The sequence below is a fragment of the Jatropha curcas genome, chromosome 9, assembly GCF_041381405.1.
Source record: "Jatropha curcas cultivar XTBG-Jc1 chromosome 9, XTBG_Jcur_1.0, whole genome shotgun sequence".
NCBI classification, from domain to species: Eukaryota; Viridiplantae; Streptophyta; class Magnoliopsida; order Malpighiales; family Euphorbiaceae; genus Jatropha; species Jatropha curcas.
Window position 1 is genome coordinate 20,676,839 of NC_143159.1, and position 27,123 is coordinate 20,703,961.

A 27,123-nucleotide genomic window follows, 5' to 3' on the forward strand; every position below is an offset into this window, starting at 1 on the left:
AGGCTATGGTGAGGACATTTTCTCAACAAATCCTTAAATCTTTCCCAAGCCTCATATAAACTCTCTTGATCATGATGAACAAAGGTCATGATCTCATGTCTTAATTTAGTTGTTTTAGAAGATGGAAAAAATTTAGCCAAAAATTTCTGGGCTAATTCTTCCCAAGTTGTAAAACTTCCGGCAGGACAGGATTGTAACCATGATCGGGCCTTATCTCTTAGAGTGAAAGGAAAAAGTCTTAATTTAATGGCATCTTCAGAAACACCATTTTGTTTGAAAGTGTCACAAATTTCCAGGAAATTAGTGATATGAGCATTAGGATCTTCACTAGGAAGTCCTCCAAATTGAATAGAAGTGGAGAGCATTTGTATTATTGCTGGTTTAATTTCAAAATTATTTGCTTCCACTCTTGGTCTAGTGATACTGGAGGTGGCTCCATTAAGAGAAGGTGTGGTATAATCTCGCAATGTGCGAACGTTTGGCTGCTGTAGGGCTTGAGGATTTGCAGCAAGTGGTATATTTGGAAGTTGAGGATTAAGTCCGTCCATGTTTGTTTGTTGTTCGGATCTGGTTTCTTTTGCTCTCCTTGCTGCGTTGTTTCTTCTGCAGGTTTTTTCTATTTTTGGATCAAAGATCAGAGGTGCTGTTCTTCTAGCCCTTCTTTGCATAAAACCTGAGATGGTTCACTGAATTAAATGATTAAAAGAATAAGTAAATGTCTAAATTAATAACATGATAATTTGTATTGATATTGATATTGCCAATCCCCGGCAACGGTGCCAAAAACTTGACAGCTTATTTCGCAAGTGTACGAATCGCTACAAGTAATATAGAGTGAGTAGAGTATCGTATCCATAGGGATTGTATACCAAGTACCAAAATTATATTATCTTGTTATTATTTAAACGATAAATGAGGAAATTGTTTATAGAAATTAAAATTCAACAAGTAAAAATAAGAAGTTAAGCAAGCAATTATTGATTAAAGAAATCAAGGAAGTAAAACTACTAGGGGTTTTGATTTCACTTAACTCTATCCAATTTACTTCATTAGTTCATTGATCAATTTAATTATTCAAGTAGGGGAAACAACCCAAAAATTACTAACAAGCTCTCCCGATGTATTGTTAGCTATTTTAATCCGGTCTAATTACCTATCTTCCAATAGCACAATCAAACATGAATTAAATCATTAAGTTTTATGGTTTGTTTTGTGAATTCATAACCTAAGGTCATTAACTTATGAAAACCCCCCATAAGTCAAACCGTATAGCTTCCGCATCAAGTTATTATTCTCATGTGTTTTATTAAACTTTTCATATCAAAGATCCTTCTTCCGATAGTGATAATTGAAATAAATCAATCTAGGGGAAAATTCTGCCTAGAAGCATTAAGTTCATTAATAAATCATAACTTGAATAAGGAAAAATAAATCTAATTGCATAAATTGGAAGAGAGGTTAAGCTACATCAAACCCCCTAGTATAAGAATTTAGTTACACATAGTACTTAAATAAAACTCAAAAATACTTGATAAATATTCCATAATCAATAAAGATAATGAAAGAAATAAACAAGATTAAGAGTTAAGAATAAGAACTAGAGAGGTATTGCTTTGATGGCTTCTTTGGATCTTGCACAATTCTTGCTCACTTAACTTTAAAAGAAAATGAAGCTATCTGTAAAACTATAAGAAAAGAATTTTTGTGGAGTATGGAAAGAATGGAATTGCTGGATGCCCTTGGAGTGGTTCTTTCTCTTCCTTATATAGACTTCTTGGGGGAACAAGCCTTGTGTTTTAATGAGTAAAGTTCAACTTTGTGAGGTGGAAAAGTTGTAAATCAAGCCATGAATTGCTCTCAATTATGGTTTTCTCAATTGCACATGGTTGAACTTTGACTGGCATGTGAAGAAAGCATCCAAAGCATCTTGTAAAAATGGTAGAAATTGGTTGGCAACTTTTGACTCAAAATATAGAATTTTTGTATTGCACGGGCGTGTTGCCTGGCACTGCCTGGGGCGTGCCAGTCTTTGGAGGGTTAGAGGTTCTGGCACGGGCCGTGTTCCTTAGCATGGCTTGGCAAGCTCACGCGCACGGGCGTGCTGTCTGGGCGTGCAGTCTCCTGGAAGTCTTATTGATAGCGCGCACGGGCGTGCGGGGTAGCACGGCTTGGGGCGTGCATCTCTCTGGAAGTCTGAGGCATGTGATGCACGGGCGTGCGGGTTAGCACGGCTTGAACAGGTTAGCGCGCACGGGCGTGTTCTTTGGCACGGCTTGGGGCATGCATCTTTCTGTCTCTTTAGTTTGTCTCGCCTTATGCCAGACACGGCCGTGCTTCGCGACACGGGATGGGGCGTGCCAATTGTGTTTTGCTTCATTTTTGTTCTTTTCTTTGCAAAATCCTACAATTTTCTTTCCAATCAAGTGAGTTGTGTTTCAAGGAAGCTTTTGAATAAAAATATATCAATGTTACATAAAAACTAATTAAAAGTAATAGGAATTTAAATCAAAATTACAATAATAACACTATAAAAATCAACACTATCAGTGGCCCCTGTCGAAATCCCATTCTCAGAGAATTATACAAGGGGGACAACAAATGGTGCGAACAAGGCATAAATATTTGCATCATCCCATTATGAAACTAAACAATGGTAACAACTTCCTGTGATGCACGTTTAGTGTTCATGTGGATCCGTTGCATGCTTCTAGAAATAAAGAAAACGAAACAAGGACCATACCTTTTTACTCTTCTCATCCTTGTATGTAACATTTCTGAATGGAAGAAACAACGCGGCATATAAACAGAGTCTCCTTTGTTCATCCTAGAATGCAAATGTGACGGTATTTATAACTCAAAACCAAAGACAACACACTACACATGCATAAAAAGAATTGAAATGGAAACTACTTTAGATAATGTCAACAGAAGAAGGTGAAAGTGAAAAGATTTGGGAAATAATTCGTGGCTCACTCACAGTGAAGAAAGCACACCCAATTGATTGAATAAGGTTCCATGCAGCATCCAAGTAAGCAACACAGAGCCTAAAATGGGTAAAAGGATCCTGTGAGTAGGAAAAAAAAAAACATATATATAATAAAAGGCTGCTGTAAACACAATGACATTCTCTAAGCCCAATAATAATGATGGTAGCAAAAGTGTATAGGAATTCTCTCAGGATCAGTATCTCATGAAAAGCGTGCATTCCAGCTGCTATTATACTAAAAAAATTTCTTAATAAAAATGCAAAATATCAAAACTGCTCAAACGATATTGAATGAATGGGTTTACTTTGCTCAATAAGCTACATCTATTTTTAAATTCCAAAGCGGTAAAATTTCAGGAGAGAGGAGGAAACTTTTAAAACGCACTATGTTTGACTACCAAATTACCGGACTAGAGATAGGCATGGCCGGTTCATTGAACCACTAGTTCCGATTCATGGAACCGACGGTTCAAAATTTTTGAAATGTTGAACCTGAACCGACCCTTGAACCGCCGGTTTTGGTCTAGTTTTAGTGCCGGCCAGTTTCGGTACAGTTCCGATGAACCGACGGTTCCGATCACGATTTCCGGCGATATATACTTTTTAAAAAAAAAAATCGGTTCTAACGTTACATCTTTTTTTCGAAAATATTAATATGAGTTTAAAAAATATTGGTAAATTTTATTTTAAATAAATTTTAGAATGCTCATACTCATATAAGAATAAAAATAAGTAATTTTACAAAATAATCAAATAAGTTATCACTTTATTTTGTTTAAATGTTATTAATTAAATAAATTATAAGAAAATTTTGAAAAATACTTCAAAAAAATGTAATTTTAAACTTAGTAAACAATTTAAAAGGGTAAAAAAAAAGTTAAAAACAATATAAGTTTAGACTAAATATTTCTCTCTTTTCTTTCCATTTTACTTTTTAGATTTTTAACTTTTAAAGTAAAGTGTATTTTAAAAACAAAAATCTTAATTAAAGTATATCATGCAATAAAATATTATTGAGACTTTTAGAGATGTATAAAATATGCTAAGTGATTATTATTTTAAAAATAAAAATAGAAAATTTCTGGTTCTTACCGGACTGGAATCCCCGGTTCAAGGCTGGTTCAGGTTCAAATTTTAACATTCACATGAACCTTCACGGCCCTTGAACTGCCAGTTCCGGTTTAAAATTTTAAAACGACGGTTCCGATCCAATTCTGGTTCATCTACAGTACAGTTTGATTCCGGTTCAAAATGAACCGGTAGCCATGCCTAACTAGAGAAAGATAAATTATAATCACGCTGATGCATGCCTTCATCATTCCAAAACTCTTGCTAAATAATATAACAAACTCTAATTTGGATTTTGGATTAGTTTGATACCCAAACTTAGCAGCAGATTTATTTTACATAAAAAGAGAGATTAGATGTAACTATCAATGACATCATGGACCATATCATACTTGTGGCATCCTTCTGACACTGCTGGCTCAACCTTAGGAGGAAAACCAAAGACAACCCAGAATAATGTCAAATCTGAAATATGTGTCATAGCTTTAACAGGTTGATTGCCAGAAATTATGAGATCAACCTGCACAGAAGAGCAGCAACGAGATAAATAATAAACTACTATCATAGTACACAATGGATATAAAGAAGTCCCTCACAAGCAAGTCAATGTCTTGCCAGACATCAAAAAATATTTTGAGGGACATGCTATTCATCTATTCAAGAGGGTTAGCATACTTCAGTTCCAATGCGCTCTTTGCTAATTTTCACTGCAAGAGCATTTTGCACATCATCACAGGCAGCAGCTACTTTGAATTCTTCATCAAGTATGAATCCAAACCTTGCACCTAAATAACCAGAAATTAGCCATGTAAGACATAGAAATGGAAAAAGAGAAGCAAAACAAAAAGAACCAATAGAAGTGAAGAAAAATATTAGGTTGTAAGATCACGCTAGCTGACTGCGCATATGAAAAAATTTGAGTTGTTTTATAAGACATGATCAGGTTATATAATAGACATGGACTCAAAAGTTTTCAGCAGTTGAGTTATTGCCCATATATGCATAGCAATTTCAAAGCAATGATCAATCACTTAATTTTGATCTTACTTCTTAAATACTACTGTTATTAGTTGGTAGTTGTTTAAAATGAAGCCCTAGAAGATTTACAAAGTTCAACATGTTTTACCTATCCAAGGACCAACATGAGTTCTAATTGTTTGGTAGAGTTTTATTTCATTGAAAATTTATAATTCAATTGAAAGGATAAAACCCAAATGTTTCTTGAAGACATTACATGACACTAAGAAAACAAAATAGAGATATAAAAAATACAAGTTTTGATACTAAGCTATTTCAAGACATGCTGAATGAGAAACTTGCATGTGTTATCCAAAAAATTATCCCAACACAATCAAATAAAATCTAAATTCAAAAGTATCAAATCGAATAGCTCGAAGAACTCTAAGCGGATCATCCAAAAAAGTAGCTTTTGGAGGTAAAGGAATAACTATTTTTCCAGACTTTAGATCTTCAATGCCTGCAATGAAAGAAAGAGTAATATAAGTGAGAAAGCTTTATGCAAAGGACGTAACAAATTTACTTAACAATAAACGAAAGAGAACAGCATAAAAAGCCTATCTTAACCTCTTTCAGTAAAGTCCTCAACTGAACTGGTATTAATAGCATAAAATGTTAATGCCATATGTTAGTCCAACAATAATTATATAGTTATCATGAATAGCATACAGAGAGCGCACCAATTTAATCATTTACAGAGGAAGATACCAACATAAATGAATGGAATTTATACACGAAGCTAATTGCTGAATAATTTGTTTTGACTTTGTTGAAAATAATTATTTTTTCCATTTATGTTTTTTGTTATAATACAAGTGAACCTGCCTTGAGCTGAAAAATATCTTGAATATTTCAACAAAACTTATTATGTATAAGCAAATTTTTAAATTTTGATATTTCATTGCACTCACAAGCTATGCCTAGTGCAATTACCGAATACAAATTTTGGCATAGTCTTAGGTTTGAAAACCACCTCCCTAATTCTAAAAAAAAACCCTATTTGATTTGTATTTTCCTGGTAGGATTACTCTTAAATTTTAATATGATTATATTTGGTTTGTTAAATGAAAAAGTTTGGCATCAAATATACAAATGGATCTTTAATTACCAAACTAAAATTAGCTTTAAAAATTTGAGTGACCAATCGTTTAATTTGGCCTGTTGATGTAGTTATTGATGGATACCACGTAAGTCAGTAGTTAGATAGTCTACTTGAAAAACTTAACAATAGGCAGTAGTCGTATGCTGGTTAAACTGGAGAAGTGAAGACTGTAAAATTAATTCATTGTAGTTCTGATAAAACATCTCAAAATAAATTAATGATAATAAAAAAAATGTGATTTGTATTTATTAACTTGTTTTTCCATGGCTTCTTAAACATTCTTGAAGTTTTAATCAAGCATGCAATTGGAAAACTAACACGAGATAGATGATAGATTAATGAGTAAGAAGTAGGTTTAAAATTCTAAAAATTATAACAAACTCTGACATGCACATGTATACCATTCTTTTTATTTAGGCCTAAAGTATTTATGTTATCTATATTAGTCTCTCATTTTTCTTTTGAAATTTGAACTTTCTTGGCTGCAAATTCATAGTCCTGGAGACAACTCCATGCTTCGAAACTAAAGTGGATTAGTTCTACTTTTCAACTTTTAACTTTGGATTAGTTGTCTCCATGCTTCGAAACTAAAGTGGATTAGTTCTACTTTTCAACTTTTAACTTTGGATTAGTTTAGGTTAGTGGAGATTTGAATTCGAAACTTTTAGATTTTTTCAGATAGTTCCAGTATCACTAAACAAAACTCATTGGTTATCTTTTTCAAAATTTAATTGCTTAGTTATTGTTAAACTCTCAGAATTTGAGGTGTAGTAAATTGTAAATTAATCCATCCTTGGGGTAAATTTGGAGTATATATATTGGATTTAGGATAGTCATGTTAGGATAATGATTACGAATCCTACATTATGTGTTGGTTGGAGTTTATGTAGGAGTTTAGTATTATTATTTTAAAATATTTTATTATTGAATGTTAACAGTAGTTCCCAATTAGTTATTTGGTCATTTTATGTCCAAATGTAGTGTTTATGTATTTTTAGTGTCTGTTTATTTCATTAGTTATTTATTTTTTACAAGCTTTTGTTGTGTTTCTTGTTGTGAAGGCTGTCATTTTATGGCAGCTTTATTTTGCAAAAAATTAGGTGTTGATTTTTTTTTGGGGAGGGGGGGGGGGGAGTACTTGAAGAGTTGCCTTATTAAATGAGGTGACTCTTCAGTTGCCTAGCCTGGCCTATATAAGGCCACTTCCTTACTTCATTTGTTTCACTTCTCAGAAATTGATCCTCAGAGCATCTCTCTCTAAACTGTTTCTCTCTCTAACTTCTTCCAAGTAAGTTCAATCTGCTCCTTTCTTCCTTTTCCATTTTGCCTGTTAGGGTCATGGGTTCCTCTGGTGACGAGGATGTCCAGATGTTACATGATTAGTTCGGTGATAAGCATACTACAAACATTGACTTGGGGGTTGGCGAAGCCAAGGGTTGGAAGGAGAATGTTAGAATTCCCAACATAACGTCTGATATTGATGAGGACGAGCTATTGGATGTATGTTTTATACATAACCTTTAACCAGAATACAAACTGATCCGAACTTCAGAGGGCAAGAGGGTACCCGAGCCGTTAGACGGATATTCTATTATATGATGTATGAAGAAAGCTTCCAATCTAGGGTTCGATTTCCTTTATCCAAATCATTGAAATAAGTTTTCAATGAGTACAACATTACTATCAGCCAACTACACGCCAATGGCTTGAGTCTCTTGTGTGGCCTAATAGCGTTGGCTCACAGATGGGTATAATATGACGGCTAGGGCGGTTTGGGAGCTTTATCATTTCTCCGTTCGCCCAATGGAGGACCACTGCTTCCACTAGGCAAATAACACTTGCAACATTTTTTCAAAGAAATGTAACATTTCCTCTTTGAAAAATTAAAAATCTTATTATTTCATTATCAAATACACTGGGGGGTTTGGAGTGGCAAACCATTGGTCTGAGGATCCGCTTTGCCACATTCCTACCTTGCCGAGTCCTTATGACCGAACCTGTATAGAGTTAATAAAGGCTAAGGGACTTGGTTCTGTTAATCTAAGGCAGGTGATAGCCGAGGGTTATCCGACCTGTTACCCTAGTGGACCCATGAGACCCAGCCCTTCCTTCTCTGGTAAGCTTTGTTCGATTAGACTAACAAAAAAAATTTGAGTTTAACTTGATTTTAATTGTTTTAAACTTAAACTCGAATAGCTTCGACCCAATAGTTAAGCTGAGTTTGAATACTATAATATTCGATTATGGCTACTTGCAGAACTAATTGATTATTTGAATTTTATATTACATAATAATTAAATAATAATTTACTTAAATCCAACTCATTTAAAATTATTAGAGTTTCATTTTTTCATTAGCAAATAAATATATCTACCAACGCGTTTTTTTTATTGTTAGACACAATGTTAAACACTTATAAAGATTTATACATAGCCAATACAAAGATTTAAATTATTTGTCCACACGCACAACTCATAAAACTAAGATTTCAAATTATCTTCTTCTAACGGTATAACGGTAACATCCCGCGTCTCTCCATTAGGTATTTATTGCTTTCCCTCGTTCCCTCTTTTTGCTTGATTCCCAAACTATTATTTGGCTTCTGCGCTACTTTTCCCGAGAAAGCTGAGAAAATTCAAGAATTTCTAGGGAAATTCAAGAACGGGAGACTAGAATTCAACCATGCTTCCTGGATTTCGGTTCGATCCTACCGATGAGGAGTTAGCAGGTCACTATCTGTACAAGAAACTCACTGGAAAGCCTTTTGCGGCAGCGGGGATGATAGTAAGTGACTGCCAATTATATGGAAGAGAAGAGCCCTGGGAAGTCTGGAAGAGATTCGGTGGTGACGAGAGAACTGATGTTAAGGATCTCTACTTTTTCACTGAAATAAAGAAGAAAGCCTCGCAGAAGAAGAACAAACAAACGCTGATTACTGACTATTCTAGAGTTGATCGAAGTGTTGGTACGGGTAAGGGTAACTGGCATAGAGAAGATTCTGGGAAAATTTTTGAAGTCACGGCTAGGGCAGATTTTGATTGTAGGATTAAGATAGAAGCAACCAAGAAAAGGTTCAAATACAAAAACAGAAATTCAAGCCACCATTGCGGTTGGATCTTGTTTGAGTATAGTTTTCCTGATTTGAACCGTGAATTAGTGCTCTGTCGTTTGAGGAAAAATGGGTCTAAAACAGGGGAAAAAAATAGGGGCAAGAGGAAAATAGATGATTGTGAGGGTGGAGAAGTTGTAAACTGTGAGATGGTGGTTACGTCTGGCAATAAGCGTATCAAGGCTAATGACAATGAAGCAGAGTCATACTATAACCAGATTAGGGCTAATGGAGATGATGATTGTTTGGTTATAGCTTCTGATTTTGATGATCAAATGGGTACTGAATTTTGGGCTAATAATCAAGTAGAAGAACAACAAGAAGTAACATCAGATTGTAGTATCATGAGAGGAAACGGAGATTATGGGAATTGGGTTATAGGTAGTGATTTTGATTATCCATTGGGAACTGAACTTGGGGCTAATAATCAGGTAGACGAGCTTGAACACGTTGTCTCAGAATGTAATGATATCTGGGCTCCTGGAGGTGATGAATGTTTGACGGTAGGCGCTGATCGTGATGAGCCAATGGGTACTGAATTTAGTGTTGAGGAGCTGCTGGATAATGCTAATACCTTTGAATTTGATCAGATCGATTATGTTGAAGAGAATGAGGATTTTTTTGCTGATGTGCAGAAATTTCTGGGGTCTGATTCTGATCCTGGTTCTGGTTCTGTTTAGTGCCTCTTGTACATTCTCTCTTCCTCTTTTCCACAACCTTGGCCATTGAGCTGCTGTTTAATTGCAGATATGACAAGGAAAACATTTTTGGTGGTTCTTTTTTTTAGTTTGTTTCAAAAATATGGAACATGATTGGTGTTTTCTGTGTAATCAATTTACATGTTGATTCATTAAAGGAAAATCAAGTATTGGATTCAAAACATATGTGTTGTTTCTTTTCAGTGCTATTTAGTATTTTCAGCTTGTCTATATTCAATTCAATTCAATTAGTAATGTGTTGGGAAATGCTGAATTTGTGCATTTGAATGATGGGTTCATATGAATATGATCAAGATGGCTTCCTTCCTTGCATACTTAAATGTATTGTCCGGTATACTCTGTTTTTGGTTGAAAGAAATGTCCCTGTAAGTTTTGTGTGATTTCAAGATGTTTGGTTTGATGCCTGATCAAATGGCCTGTGTTGCAAGGCTTTCAGTTTGTGTAATTTGGTCTTAAATGTAAAGGCTTTTTTTTTTTTTTTTTTTGCCTTTTTGTTGCCAAAATAATGAAATACACGAAATTAAGATGTTCAATTTCCTCTGTTTGTTTCCATGTAAATGTTTTTCAAAATAAAACAGACACTTGACAGAAGAATTTGATAGGGAATTGATTTCTATTTTTTCTGACGTGATAAACTGAGACTAGATTTGTAAGTTAAAATGACTGTTATGTGAGATTTGTTGAGTTCTTGAGCCTGTTGCTTCTCTAGCATGCCCATATCCATGGTACACAGAAGACATTTCAATCACATACCAGACATCTGATTCAAAAACGATCCAAGATGGGAATTGTAGTCTTCTTCTTGAGGATCAATTGAAAAGGAATCATTATAAGATTTTTAAACTTAACCCAAAAGCAGTTAAAATACGAACTGTATGAACTAATATTTAACAGCTATATACCAGTTATATGAACAAGTCAAAATGTTTACGATTCCAAGTGTAAACACAGTAGAATAAGTGGGTCATAAAGCCCATAGTTAAAATACAATTTTCTGATTCTTAACAATTATGCTTAGAAGGTGAAACTATAGTCAATGTTTATAACAAAATACTTTTGATTTTAGTAATTTTATATATTTTTATATACTAGCATTAATGATTTGATGTGTAATTAATATTAGGGATGAGAAAATGGTTCATTTGATTCAAACCTAACCAAACCAAAGTTAAAAATCTAAATTTGAATTTTGTTTGATTGCAATCGAACCAAAATTGATATTAAATTCAACCATATTGAACCAATCGATTTTGATCAATTTGTACCATTTGGAACCGATTTTAAGTCTAATCAGTTAATTTTTGTAAAATCAAGCCCAATCACTAATAATTTCAGTTCAAACTAACTAACTCATAAAACAAAATTCTCTTTCAATGCGTTTACTGAACCCAACTAAAATAGGTAATTTCGATTAGTTGTTTTGCTCACACCCTAATTAATATTATTTTCTAAAACTAATTTTCACATTTTTTAATTATTCAACAAATATTTTTATTCGAAAGATTTTGCTGATTACAAGTTGGGCATTTAATATAATAATTTTATTAATTAAAATATTTAATAGATATAATTTTATAAATAGAGAGTTTCAATAGATCAAAGTGAAAAATTAAAAATTGACATATAATTTTTTACAAAAATTCATAAATAAATTAATAATTTTTCATCAACAATATCTTCCCCCTATATATTTTTAATAAAATCATAATCTACATAATTTGAAGTATATATTGATCACTAAATTAATAATTAATAATTAATAATTGAATTTTAATTTCTAAAAGAAAAGTTTTAAGTTATTATATAATATATTAACACAATCTAACCTAACCTAAATTGGGTTTAGTATGAGTTCGTTTTCAATCCAAATAAATAATAAACTTTTTTTTTTTTATTACAAGAGATATTGAATTTCTCCCGAGAGAAGCACACATTCGTACACAATTAGTAAGTTCAAGACGAACACAGGCCCAAACAACCTCGGCGTTGGGTCCCGCCGCTATTATTTTGAACAAAACCATTTCCTTTTTCCTGTTTCCTGTTTCATGTTTTATAAAACCGCTCCTTCCTTCTATAAAGGCACTCTTCTCGTCGCCCAATCCCACAACTGCACTAGTTATTGCTCTAAGTTTCAAAACTAAGCATCTTAGCTTCGATCACTTAAAATCTAGAAATGAGTTACCTGAACCGCGTTTCCTGTTTCAAAACTATAGTCAAGTACGTATCTGTAGATCTGTACAAAATTGTTACTCGAAACTTGAGAAATTTTCTCGTGCTACCTGTCTTCCATCATTTCTCCATCAGTCTATTACCCAAAGCTACATGAATGTTCATGGGAACTCAGGGGAACGTGCAAAAGCAACTTCCAGTCAGATTAGATGAGGTCTTATATTAAATAGAGATTGAATTAGATTGATGTTTACGCCATGTTGGTACGCTTTGAGTGCGTTTCATTCATCCAATCAAGGCATTCTTCTGCAGTTCCTGTGGGATGGGCAAGTTGCCAAACTAGCAATTTTTGTTGCTGCAAAGAGGAAATAAATTAGAATCAAGAAATTTTATAGTAGCTCTCAACTATGGGAAAGAACGAATGCCTTACCCATTCCCGAACAAGAGGTCCTCCTGATTTAAGCTGCAAAACGCTGATAATATCTTTGCCATTAACCAATCGCTATACGTCCCAGATTTTTTCAAGACCTGTATCATGATAAAAACATCACAATCAGAAAAAGGACATGCAGGGGAGCTTCCCAGTCAAAATAAAACAAACTAGGGTTTTCTTATGTCTATAATATATACATAGCAAATAATGAGTATTTGACATTTTTATACCTGTGCTCAGAAGGATAAAAATTCTTAGGAGTATGAATCATATAACACAGATGAATTTTCATACCTAGTCCAGTAATGGCATTCTCAACTGTCTTAAATAGTTCTCTTCTCTTGTCGAGTTGAAACTGTTTATCTAAAAGTTCTTGAGTAAAATCTGTGTTGGTGGGATATATCACAGTAGATATCAATAAAGCAACTCGCCAGAAGTCTTTGATTTCTCGTAGCCGAAATCCTGCATCATTAAAGTTACAAGTAGCAGTTTACTGAACTGAATGCCCTAATTGTTTGTGATATATTTAATATAATGGCTGAGCAGCCATTCCAATGAATGCCAAAAGGGGCAGATTTAGGCAATCAGGCTATTTCAGGGTAAGAATACTGAACTATTCCGGCACATCTATACGGTCACGGATATTGTGGTCACTTACTGTGTAGAATAGAAAATTGACTATCTAGAATAAAATGACAGAGGTTGGGTGACTTGTTACAAATTTATAGGTATTTACTAGAATGATTGTTTATAGTAGTGAAAGTTATCAATAGACGAGCCAAATAAGAAAGAATCATAGAGAAATCAGCGAAAGGTTGAATATGCCGCGGACAACTTTATACCTGCCAATACGCGGTGTTCTGATGAGAAAGGAACATCAATAAGTTCTACTCCCCAGTCAACTTCATCTGGTGGATGGGTGTCCCCATTAGAAGTAAGCAAAGGGATCAAGTTTAAGAATTTCTCAATTGAACTATGTATCTTAATAATGTTAGGATTAATTCAAAATAATATTATTAAAAATATATTGAGATTTCAATTTTAGTTATACCAGATTTTCTGCATAGAATTTGATGTTTTTGTTATTAAGATTAACGATTTTTAGGAGTATTTTTAGTCTTATTTGATTCACTTGTAAGCCTATAAATAGGCATATCCTTTTGTTAATTCAATGAAGTGCTAAACATTGTTAATCATCTTGTGCATTTCCATTTCCCCTTCCCTAAAATTTCAACATTTTTGGTATCAGAGCCTATCCCTTTGAGCCAATAAATAAATAAATAAATAAATATAATGGCCACAAACACTATTCCATTTTCTTCCCCTCCAATTTTTGTTGGTGAAAATTATAAGCTATGGGTTGTTAAAATGAAAATTTGTTTACAAGCTTATGACTTATGGGAGGATGTTGAAACAGAAAAAAAAATCCCTCCGTTGCCATCCAACCCAACTATGGTTCAAATTAAGAATCATAACGAAGAAAAAGCCAAAAAATTCAAAGCAAAACATGCCTTCACTCTTCTATTTCGGACATAATTTTCACAAGTATTATGACATGTGAAACAACAAAGGAGATATGGGACTCATTAAAAAATGAGCATCAAGGCAATGAGGAAACGAAATTGATGCAAGTTTTGAATCTCAAAAGAGAATTTGAGATGCAAAAATGAAAACATATGAAGGTGTCAAAGAATATGTTAACAATCTCATGTCCATTATTAACAAAATTAAATTACTTGGTGAGGAATTTCTTGAAAGAAGGGTGGTTGAAAAAAAATTCTTTTTTGAGTATTGAAGAGATGTGCTCTATGAGAACATTGGAGAGATGTGCTTCAAAATAAAGAAAGTGATGAGAGGTGCATCAATATTTGAAGAGAAGTGCTTAAAAAAAAATTAAAATTCATTTGCTAGTTTGATGAGAAGTGCATCAATATTTGGTGAGAAGTGCATCAAAATGATGAGTTGGAGGTTCTTCAACAAAGTTAATTTGAGAGAGGTGCTTCAAATGCTAGATTAAAAAAAAATTATCGTAATAAAAAAAATATATTATGTTTGAATTAAGAGGGAATGTTAGGATTAATTCAAAAAAATATTATTAAAAATATTTTAAGATTTCAATTTTAGTTAGACCATATTTTTTGCATAGAATTTGATGTTTTTATTATTAGGATTAATGATTTTTAAGAGTATTTTTAGGTCTTATTTAATTCACTTGTAAGCCTACAAATAGACATATCCTTTTGTTAATTCAATGAAGTGCTAAACATTGTTAATCATCTTATGCATTTCCCTTTCTCCTTCCCTAGAATTCCAACAAATAACCTACAAAAAAACAATTGAAGTTATCTTCAAGAAGCCCCTGAGACTGTTGAAATTATATCCTATCATTAGTAGATGCAGTTAGAAACCAAAGAGAATAGGTTAAACTCACTGTTTCAGAGTCGCTGACTTTTTGCTTAAGAGAGTCTTTGAAGACAAAGTTGACAACAGGAGCCTGCAGCATGAGAACACATGGGCAGCTTCAGCAGCAAATAAACTTAACTATTGGATATCGAAATAAAGATATGCTTGTATTGAAACCCAAGACAAAGAGTACAATCAGAAAATTAAGAAACGACAAAAGCCTGAAAAGATAATTCAGGGCCAAAGGGAATTCATTATGATTCAAAATCAAATTGTTTGTACTTTGTTGAATGTTGCAGCCGGGTCAGGATGCCCCAAAAAAATACAACTGTAAAGTGGCTCCCTGCCAAAATCCCATTCTGAGAGAGGGTGAGAGAATTATACAAGGGGGACAACAAATGGTGCGAAAAAAGCTTAAATATTTGCATCATCCTATTATGAAACTAAACAATGGTAACAACTTCCTGTGATGCACGTTTAGTGTTCATGTGGATCCGTTGCATGCTTCCAGAAATAAAGAAACAAGCACAAAAAGATGCAGGATATAAAGAAAAAGAAACAAGGACCATACCTTTTTACCCTTCTCATACTTCTATTTAACATTTCTGAATGGAAGAAACAACGCAGCATATAAACAGAGTCTCCTTTGTTCATCCTAGAATGCAAATGTGACGGTATTTATAACTCAAAACCAAAGACAACACACTAAACATGCATAAAAAGAATTGAAATGGAAACTACTTTAGATAATGTCAACAGAAGAAGGTGAAAGTAAAAAGATTTGGGAAATAATTCGCGGCCCAATAATAATGATGTCAGCAAAAGTGTATAGGAATTCTCTCAGGATCAATATCTCATGAAAAGCGTGCATTCCAGCTGCTATTATACTACAAAAATTTCTTAATAAAAATGCAAAACATCAAAACTGCTCAAACGATATTGAATGAATGGGTTTACTTTGCTCAATAAGCTGCATCTATTTTTAAATTCCAAAGCGGTAAAATTTCAGGATAGAGGAGAAAACTTTTAAAAGGCACTATGTTTGACCACCAAATTACTAGACTAGAGAAAGGCATGGCCGATTCATTGAACCGCCGGTTCCGGTTTTTTGAACCGACGGATCAAAATTTTTAAATTGTTAAACCTGAATCGGCTCTTGAATCGCCGGTTCAAGTCGGGTTCCAGTTACGGTACAGTTTTGATGAACCGACGGTTCCGATCACGATTTCTGGTGATATATATATATATATATTTTTAAAAAAATCGGTTCTAACGTTATATCTTTTTTTCGAAAATATTAATATGAGTTTAAAAAATATTGGTAAATTTTATTTTAAATAAATTTTAGAATGCTCATACTCATATAAGAATAAAAATAATTAATTTTACAAAATAATCAAATAAGTTATCACTTTATTTTGTTTAAATGTTATTAATTAAATAACTTATAAGAAAATTTTGAAAAATGCTTAAAAAAAAACGTAATTTTAAACTTAGTAAACAATTTAAAAGGGTAAAAAAAAAAAGTTAAAAACAATATAAGTTTAGACCAAGTATTTCTCTCTTTCTTTCCATTTTACTTTTTAGATTTTTAACTTTTAAAGTAAAGTGTATTTTTTTTTAAAAAAAATCTTAAGTAAAGTATATCATATAGTAATATATTATTAAGACTTTTAAAGATGTATAAAATATGCTAAGTGATTATTATTTTGAAAATAAAAAGAGAAAATTTTCGGTTCGAACTGGACTGGAACCACCGGTTCAGGGCTGGTTCAGGTTCAAATTTTAACATTCACATGAATCTTAACCGGCCCTTGAACCACCGGTTCCGGTTCAAAATTTTGAACCGACGATTTTGATTTGATTACGGTTCATCTACAGTACGGTTCGATTCCAGTTCAAAATGAACCGGTGGTCATACTTAACTAGAGAAAGATAAATTATAATCACGCTAATGCATGCCTTCATCATTCCTAAACTCTTGCTAAATACTATAACAAACTCTAATTTGGATTTTGGACTAGTTTGATACTCAAACTTAGCATCAGATTTATTTTACATAAAAACAGAGATAAGATGTAATTATCAATGACATCATGGACCATATCATACTTGTGGCATCCATCTGACACTGTTGCTCAACCTTAGGAGGAAAACCAAAGACAACCCAGAATAATGTCAAATTTGAAATATGTGTCATAGCTTTAACAGGTTGATTGCCAAAAATCACGAGATCAACCTGCACAGAAGAGCAGCAACGAGATAAATAATAAACAACTATCATAGTACACAATGGATATAAAGAAGTCCCTCACAAGCAAGTCAATGTCTTGCCAGACATCAAAAACTATTTTGAGGCACATGCTATTCATCTATTCAAGAGGGTTAGCATACTTCAGTTCCAATGCGCTCTTTGCTAATTTTCACTGCAAGAGCATTTTGCACATCATCACAGGCAGCAGCTACTTTGAGTTCTTCATCAAGTATGAATCCAAACCTTGCACCTAAATAACCAGAAATTAGCCATGTAAGACATAGAAATGGAAAAAGAGAAGCAAAACAAAAAGAACCAATAGAAGTGAAGAAAAATATTAGGTTGTAAGATCACGCTAGCTGACTACGCATATGAAAAAATTTGAGGTGTTTTATAAGACATGATTAGGTTATATAATAGACATGGACTCAAAAGTTTTCAGCAGTTGAGTTATTGCCCATATATGCATAGCAATTTCAGAGCAATACTTAAGTTTGATCTTACTTCTTAATTACTGCTGTTATTAGTTGGTAGTTATTTAAAATGAAGCCCTAGAAGATTTACAAAGTTCAACATGTTTCACCTATCCAAGGACCAACATGAGTTCTAATTGTTTGGTAGAGTTTTATTTCATAGAAAATTTATAATTCAATTGAAAGAACAAAACCCGAATGTTTCTTGAAGACATTACATGACACTAAGAAAACAAAATAGAGATACAAAAAAAAAAAAAAAAAAAAAAACAAGGAAGTTTTGATACTGAGCTATTTCAAGACATGTTGAGCGAGAAACTTGCATATGTTATCCAAAAAATTATGTGTAGTCAAATTTCACCAAAAGGAAAAAGAAAAATGAAATTCCCAACACAATCAAATAAAATCTAAATTCAGAAGTACCAAATCGAATAGCTCGAAGAACTCTAAGTGGATCATCCAAAAAAGTAGCTTTTGGAGGTAAAGGAGTAACTATTTTTCCAGACTTTAGATCTTCAATGCCTGCAATGAAAGAAAGAGAAGGTAATATAAGTGAGAAAGCTTTATGCAAAGGACGTAACAAATTTACTTAAAAGTAAACGAAAGAGAACAGCATAGAAAGCCTATCTTAACCTCTTTCAGTAAATTCCTCAACTGAACTGGTATTAATATTGTAGAACAAGCTGACATAAAATGAAATGTTAATGCCATACGTTAGTCCAACAACAAATATATAGTTATAATGAATAGCGTACAGAGAGCGCACCAATTTAATCATTTAAAGAGGAAGATACCAACATAAATGAATGTAATTTATTCACGAAGCTAATTGCTGAATAATTTGTTTTGACTTTGTTGAAAATAATTATTGTTTCCATTTATGTTTTTCGTTATAATACAAGTGAACCTGCCTTGAGCTGAAAAATATCTTGAATATTTCAACAAAACTTATTATGCATAAGCAAATTTTTAAATTTTGATATTTCATTGCACTCACAAGCTATGCCTAGTGCAATTACCGAATACAAATTTTGGCATAGTCTTAGGCTCGAAAACCACCTCCCTAATTCTAAAAAAAAAAAACCCTATTGGATTTGTATTTTCCTGGTAGGATTGCTCTTAAATTTTAATATGATTATATTTGCTTTGTTAAATGAAAAAGTCTGGCATCAAATAAACAAATGGATCTTTAATTACCAAACTAAAATTAGCTTTAAAAATTTGAGTGACCAATGGTTTAATTTGGCCTATTGATGTAGTTATTGATGGATACCACATAAGTCAGTAGTTAGATAGTCTACTTGAAAAACTTAACAATAGGCAGTAGTCATTTGCTGGTTAAATTGGAAAAGTGAAGACTGTAAAATTAATTCATTGTAGTTCTGATAAAACATCTCAAAATAAATTAATGATAATAATAAAAAAAATGTGATTTGTATTTATTAACTTGATTTTCCATGGCTTCTTAAACATACTTGAAGTTTTAATCAAGCATGCAATTGGAAAACTAACACGAGATAGATGATAGATTAATGAGTAAGAAGTAGGTTTAAAATTCTAAAAATTATAACAAACTCTGACATGCACATGTATACCATTCTTTTTATTTAGGCCTAAAGTATTTATGTTATCTATATTGGTCTCTCATTTGTCTTTTGAAATTTGAACTTTTCTTGGCTGCAAATTCATAGTCTTGGATACAACTCCATGCTTTGAAACTAAAGTGGATAGGTTCTGCTTTTCAACTTTTAACTTTGGATTAGTTTAGGTAAGTGGAGATTTGAATTCGAAACTTTTAGATTTTTGCAAATAGTTTCAGTGTACTAAACAAAACTCATTGGTTATCTTTTTCAAAATTTAATTGCTTAGTTATTGTTAAGCTCTCAAAATTTTAGGTGTAGTAAATTGTAAATTAACCCATCCTTGGGGCAAATTTGAAGTATATATACTGGATTTATGATAGTCATGTTAGGATAAGGATTACGAATCCTACATAATCTGTTGGTTGAAGTTCATGTAGAAGTCTAGTATTATTATTTTAATATATTTTATTATTGTATGTTAACAGTAGTTCCCCATTAGTTATTTGGTCATTTTATGCCCAAATGTAGTGTTTATGTATTTTTAGTGTCTGTTTATTTCATTAGTTTTTTTTTATAAGCTTTTGTTGTGTTGCTTGTTGTGAAGGCTGTCATTTTATGGCATCTTTATTTTGCAAAGAATTAGGCATTGGTTTGGGGGGGTACTTGAAGAGTTGCCTTATTAAATGAGGTGACTCTTCAGTTGCCTTATTCTGACGATGTGGAGATAAAGGATCTAATCAACCAATGCTTGTTTCAAGCTATCAACGCCAACAGTATGAACTTTGCTTGGATAACCAAGTTAAAGATAGGTTATACTAAGATGAAAGTGAAGAAAAACCACATGGAGGATGCACTAAAGGGTGTTGAAGTTACCATGAGGGAACAAGAGGCTCAGCATAAGGCAGAGATTGCGACTCGAGATGCTGATGTAGACAGGTTGAGAGAGGAGAGCTGGGAATTACTCAACAAGAATAAAGAGCTTGAAAGTAGGGTAAAAGAGATGAGAAGGAGCTATAGAAGTTTTAGGATTAAGTGGGGTCTGAGGAAGATGATCTGGCAAAGGCATGCTTAAGCTTGAGGACGAACATTCTAACCGAACTGAAGGCGAAGGAGCCTAAAGTTGACTGGGGTTGGATAAATGAAGTATACCTAGATGAGGGTGATGAAGACGAGGAAGGAGAAGAGGATGCAAATCGCCCTATCGATTATTTGTCTCCACCAAGGGTAGAAACTAAGGTATCTGCTGATATTCACCTCATTTCTTCAAAAGGGCGAGGTGCAACTAGGGATGGGTCTACTGACCAAGACATATAGCTAGATTAGGATTTATAGAGGGTAAAAAGTTTTGTAACTTATCTTTTTGAATAGGGATACCTTGTAAAATAACTATGTGATCACTTTTTATGAAATGAATGAAAATTATCACTATTGCTCGTGTGTTGAGCTTTTCATATTTGCCTAAGTATTTTTCTTTTACTTTTCAGATTTAAAGTTAAAATCCAAACTGTGTATAATCGAGCCTAAGGGTTTACTTAAATTTTATTCAGTGAATTACGTGTTTCCAAATCTATGGAGTTAGTAAAAAGGACCGCTTAGGTCATCTGGGCGAACTACGTATGTCCGAGCTAATGGACTTGGCGAAGAGGACTGCTTAGGTCATCTAGGCAAGCTATGTATGTTCGAGCTAATGGACTTAATGAGAAGGACTGCTTAGGTCATCTGGACAGGCTACGAATGTCCAAGCTAATGGACTTAGTGAAAAGGACCGCATAAGTCATCTAGCGAACTAATGTGAAGGCTGGAAAGAGAAAATTTTTTAAGTAAGATCCTTCAGGAAAAACTTAGTGCATCATGCCCTTTTTTATCTTTGAAAGGCTTGATACATTAAGTGAAAAAACCTGAGGCCTTATTATTATTCAAATACAAAAGTTACTTTACATATTATTAACTAGAGACACAATATGCATTTTTAGATTATTAGCGTTCCATGTCCGAGGTAATTCAACTCCCTCAATCTTTCTCAGCTTATATGTTCTTGGGCCTAATGCTTCGAAATTTCATAGTGACCTTCCCATTTCTATCCTAATTTACCCACATCTGTTAAGCATATGGTTATCTCTGCCTTTCGCCATACTCTGTCTCCTTCTCTGAACTACCTACTTTGAACTTGCTTATTAAAGTATCTTCTTATCCTTTGTTTGTATGCTTCAACTCGGACCGCAGCATCCTCCCTAAGCTCCTCTGCCAAGTCTAAGCTAATTTTTAGGCTCTCATTGCTGTCGAGCTCTTCGTACATTCCTGCTCTTTTGCTAGGTATGTGTGAATACTCAAATTTTGAGGCTCAGAAAAAGCCTATTTTCCCAGACTGCAAACAGTTCGACCGGACCGGAGGCCATTCGGAAAGTTTACCAAAAGTATGCCAATATGGTACTTGAAACGTTCGGAAAATTACGAGGATCGCAGAACAGGTCCCGGAATATTTTTTGGAGGTACGGAACCCCCGAAAAAGCTTTTAGAACGAAAGACTACCAAGCCCGCCGACCCCAGTGGCAGCTGCCACCGACCTCGGCGGCAGCTGCCGCCCTCCAGCCAGGATTTTGCCTATAAAAATAGCCCCGGGCACTCAGTTTTACTCACTCAGTCTGTGTTGACGGACGCTCCTTCTCCCCTATGCTCCTTGCGATTCTTTTACTGCTTTTCTGCGTTTTTAATTTAGCTTTTATTGCTTTCTTGCTTTGATATTTGACCACTTAAATTAAATTAATTCTAAATTAATATTCCCCAAACGAGGAGCTTAATCCGGAGTTTTTCAAGCTGAAGCTAAGAAGCGGTCGCCGGTTAACTCAGGTAAATAAACAAAACTTCGCTCATTTAATTTTAGCACTTCATGCATATTTCTCTTCTACTCCTAATAACTCTACAACTGCATAAACGCATTCATGTCATCAATTAGGCAAATAAACTGCCTCAATCAAATATGATTAAGCTTAAATACCCGGTTAATTAATAATCGTGGTATTAATGCTAAATCCGACAATATTGGCTAAAAAGCCTAGTTAATTAATAACTACGGTTTAATTGCCTTTATTTCGAACAGTCCGGCTTAAGTCCAATTAATCAATAATTGTGACTAGAAGCCTTAATCAATCACGTTTTCGGCAACAAATTGCCTACAGTTTAATAAATCATTTTGGCAACAAATTGCCTAAATTATACATCAATTTTTGGCAAGACGCCTTGAATTAATCAATCTTTTGGCAAATAAATTGCTGTAAATCAATCAATTTTGGCGACAATCGCCCAATCAACATCTTTTGGCAAATAAATTGCCTAAATCAACACTTTTGGCTAGAAGCCTTCAAATCTACACATTTTTGGCTAAAAGCCTTTAAATAAACCAATCTTTTGGCAAACAAATTGCCTAAATCACAAAACTCTTTGGCTAAAAGCCTTAATCCATTTTTGGCAACAATAAGCCCAATCAAACACTTCTTTTTGGTAACAATAAGCCTAATCAAACACTTCCTTTTGGCAACAATAAGCCCAATCAAACACCTCCTTTTGGCAACAAACGCCTCAACAAATCAATCAACCTTTTTGGCAAAATGCCTAAACAAAATGCACGAAGCATACACACATTCATGCATTAAGCATACCCATTCAAAGCCCTTTAAAAAAAAAGCCCATCGAACTACGTGAACTTTGATCTTCCATTCAAACGGAAGTACGTAGGCACGTTTGGGATTTAACCTCGAGTGGCAAGTCAAAATCACTTAAACATTTCATTGGTCCAATTACATTAATCACCCTGCAAAGCATTCATTCTTTGGTTAGTTCATCAACATGACATGGTCTCGGGATCCACCTCGGGTTCGCAAACCAGGCCTTAGACATTGGGATAATTAATCTAGTAATTAGGTTAATTAAAATTGGAGTCACTTAGGGTTTTTTCCTAGTTTACCCTAAAATAATTAAACAAGGTGGCGACTCACACATTCACATGCATTTCTGCCCTTAGTCATATGCATCATATGCCTAACATTTGGGGTGGGGGTTCACAGTATGCTGATCTCTACTGATACAACTGCTTTGGTCCCATATACTAAAGAGAAAGGGGTTTGCTATGTTGCTTGCCGAGGCATGGTTCTATAAGCCCATAGGACGCTATTTAGTTCATCTACCTAGTTCTCTTTTTCTCCATCCAACCTCTTCTTTAAGCCTTGCGGGATGGTACTATTGATGACTTCAGTAAGGCCATTAGTTTGTGGGTGGGCTACCAAGGTAAATGAAGCCCAATGTGCCAGTCTTCACAAAAAGATTTGAAGACTCCTGCGTCAAATTGCTTACCATTTTTAGTAACGATTTTATGGGGCATGCCATATCTAAATATCACATTGTTCCTGAAAAAGCTAATAACTCGAGCTGGGGTAATGGTGCTGAGGGCCTCGACTTCTACCCAGTTGGAGAAGTGATCAATTGCAACTAGCATGAACTTTCTTACGCTCTTGTTGTGGGAAAAGGCGCCAGAATTTCTATCCCTTATTGAGCGAAGGCTAGGCTGATGATAAGGATTGTAGTTCTGATAAGGCTTTTCTGGATACACGATCATATTTTTGACAAGTGCTACAATGGCGAATATGCTGGCTAACATCCTTCTTCATTATTTGCCAATAGTATCCTAAGAGCAATATTTTTCGAAGCATACCTCTGAGCCCTCATGTGCCTTGCAAACACCTTCATGGGTCTCCCTTATAATGTAATTGCCTTCTTCCTCAGTTAGATACTTCACCCATAGATGTGATTTTGATCTCTTGCAGAGTTCTCCATTTTCCATTGCATAGTTCGCCACTTTCCCGCAAAGCTTGATCACCTCTTACTTATTGCTAGGCCGAACGTCATTCTATAAGAAGTCAATGATCGGACTCATCCAGTTACTACCGGTTGGGATACAAGGACTTCATTTAACTCATAGCTCAGCCGGTTTTGGTGTTAGACAATCACTTCCCTTAATAAATCTTCTTCCCGCGTTGCAGCTTTGGCTATGGAGTTTGCCTCTTTATTGTTCACCCGTTCTATTTAGGTCATCTTCCTAATGCTGCCTTCTTCTTCTAACTTGTGTAAGAGGAATAAGGCTAGATAATGGTACTTGAATAGATTTCGCTTTTTGGTTATTAAACTCTCATACTCGGCACCATTGTTAGTTGTCGTAAAGTCTGGGCGTACGACATACTGAATTTTTTTCTTTCTTGGCCCTTGTAGATTACCCCTGATGTAGCTCCCGAGCTCCCTAAGGCCCTGTCAGTGTGCAACTGCCAAGTGTTGTAGCTGGGGTTCAGGAGTTCGGCTTCAGGCTCGCCTTTTTCATCTTCACTAGAAATTTCGGCCACAAAGTCTACAAGCATTTGTGCCTTCATTACGGTACAAGGAGTGTACCTGATATCAAATTCTCCTAATCTAATCGACCATTTCACCAATCTTCTGGAAGTTTCGGCTCGGTATAGGATCTTTTTTAGGGGGCAGTTAGTTCGGATAATTATAGTGTGAGATTGGAAGTAGTGCCACAACTGGTTCGTCGAATTAAGGATGGCGAATGCTAATTTTTCAACATTTGGATACTGAGCTTAGAACCCCTTAGGACTTTGCTAATGTAATAAACAAGATATTGCTCAACTTCCTCTTCCCTAACCAATACTGATGCAACAAAATTTTCAATAGCAGCTAACTACAAGTATAAGGGCTCATCTTTTTTAGGTTTGCTCAAGAGGGGAGCAAAAGACAATAAATCTTTAATTCTTTCAAAGGGGAGCTAGCACTTTTCATCCTATTGAAAACCTTTCAACTGCTTTAGGGTTTGGTAGAAAGGCATGCGCCTCTTGGCCAAGTAGGAGATAAATCGCACTAAGGCTGTAATTTGACCATTCAACTATTGAACTTCATGAATGCTGGTGGGTTCTTGCATCTTCAAAATTGCCTTGATCTTATCAAGGTACGCCTCAATCCCCCTTCATAATATCATAAAACCCAAAAATTTCTTCGCCTTAACTCTGAATGTGTAGTTGTCTAGATTGAACTTCATATTAAACCTATTCAGGATTTCAAACACTTCATGTAGGTCTCTAGGATGGTCGACAGCTTGAGTACTTTTTATTATCATGTCATCTACATATACTTCTATGGTTCACCTATCTGATCTTGGATCATGCTATTGACCAACTCTGGTATATGGCTCCTGCGTTCTTTAATCCGTATAGCATGACTTGATAACAATAAATTTCCTTATTAGTGATGAAGCTCATCTTTTCCTCATCCAACTTCTGTATCCATAAAACTATATATTTCATAGCCGGCTACTGAATCTACCAGCTAATCTATATTGCGCAAAGGTTAAGGATCTTTAAGGCATGCCTTGTTCAAATCAGTAAAGTCAACACATAATCTCCATTTTCCATTGGACTTCGATACCAAAACTATGTTCGCTAGCCATTCTAGATAGTTCACCTTCCTTATAAACTTTGATTTCAAAATCTTATCCACTTTAGTTGCAATAACATGTTGTCTTTTTAGACCATGATTCCGCTTTTTTTGCTTTATCGATTTAAAGCTTGGGTCTATGCTGAGCGTGCGGGATATGGTATCAGGATCGATATCAATTATGTCTTTCGCAGTCCAGCTGAAGCTGTTAACATTATCCCCTAAAACTGTCTTAAGATTATCATGTACCTCTCTCGAAAGATCATCTCCTGACATTAAGTTCTTCCCCTATTTCCCTTCCCATGTGATCAACTTACCCACAGGTGTTGGGCTGGTCTGTATTATGTTTGGGGATATCAAAGGGTTGGTGTTTGGTTGACTTTGTGGTAGTTCTTATTCTAGCATCCACATGATTGGTAGGGTAAGAGGTAACCCTTTCAGTGCTATCATATTTACTTCCCGAGCTATATTCTAGTCTCCCCTAATAGCGATGACTTCGCCCTTGTCGGAGTAAAACTTCATGGTGAGATACCTGATGCATGTGGTCGCTGCCAATTCAAATAGGGCTAGTCTTCCCAACATAGAATTGTATCGAAAGTGAATGTCTGCTACCATAAACTCCAATTTGAGTTTCCTTGATGAGACTTTAGTTCTGACCTCTAGGGTTATGTCTATAGATCTAGAAAATTGTACAGGTTTTCTTGCCAGGCCGATTAAAGGGGTTCGGACAGGTTTAAGCTTCGCCTGGTCTAGTTTCAAAGCCTTGAACACTTTCATGCTCAACAAGTTCACTGCACTACCTTTATCTACCAAGATTCTTTTTACTAGAAAGTTTTCCAAAATTCCCCTAATTACTAGGGCATCATTCTGTGGAGTATGTACAAGTTTGTCATCCGCCTTAGAGAATGATATGGGCGGACTAGCGCTTGATTTCTGCTGGGGTAGAATGGAATACATTTCCCTAACTCTCCTTTTCCTAGTTGCATTGCTGTCACCCCCCCGATGAGCCATCAAATATGGTGTGGATTGTGCCTAGGTTATGACATTTTTCCACCTTCTTGTCTTTCTATTCACTTTCCCTCCGAGCTCTCCCAACAAATTGCTTTAGTTCGCCTCTTTGCAGAAGGCATTCTATCTCTTTCTTTAATTGCCAGCAGGCTTCGGTCTCGTGGCCTACATCCCTATGGAACTCACAATACTTGCTTTTATCTCGATGGCTCAAGGTATCCTGCTTTATCTTTCTAGGATAATAGAACTGAATTTGATCGCCATGTTCTCTAACTCAAGACAATATTTTTGAGCATGGTCTGTTCAAAGGGGTAAACTCTCGATCTTA

General features: G+C 34.7%; 1 protein-coding gene, 1 non-coding gene and 1 pseudogene across 2 annotated transcripts; 1 reads left to right on the forward strand and 2 right to left on the reverse strand.

Annotated features, from left to right (window-relative positions):
- LOC149493764 (small nucleolar RNA R71) lies at nt 1-107 on the forward strand. The gene has a single exon (XR_016322771.1). It is a non-coding gene; the product is annotated as a small nucleolar RNA R71 (small nucleolar RNA).
- Nucleotides 108-12,420: 12,313 nt separating this feature from the next.
- On the reverse strand, nt 12,421-18,511 carry LOC149493765 (CCA tRNA nucleotidyltransferase, mitochondrial-like; annotated as a pseudogene).
- A 7,189-nt stretch (nt 18,512-25,700) lies between these two features.
- On the reverse strand, nt 25,701-26,744 carry LOC149493766 (uncharacterized). The gene is made up of 2 exons (XM_089726335.1): nt 26,320-26,744; nt 25,701-25,992 (listed from the first exon to the last, which is right to left on the reverse strand). The coding sequence occupies exons 1-2, from the start codon at nt 26,742-26,744 to the stop codon at nt 25,701-25,703; spliced, it is 717 nt and encodes a 238-aa protein (XP_089582461.1).
- Nucleotides 26,745-27,123: the final 379 nt, after the last annotated feature.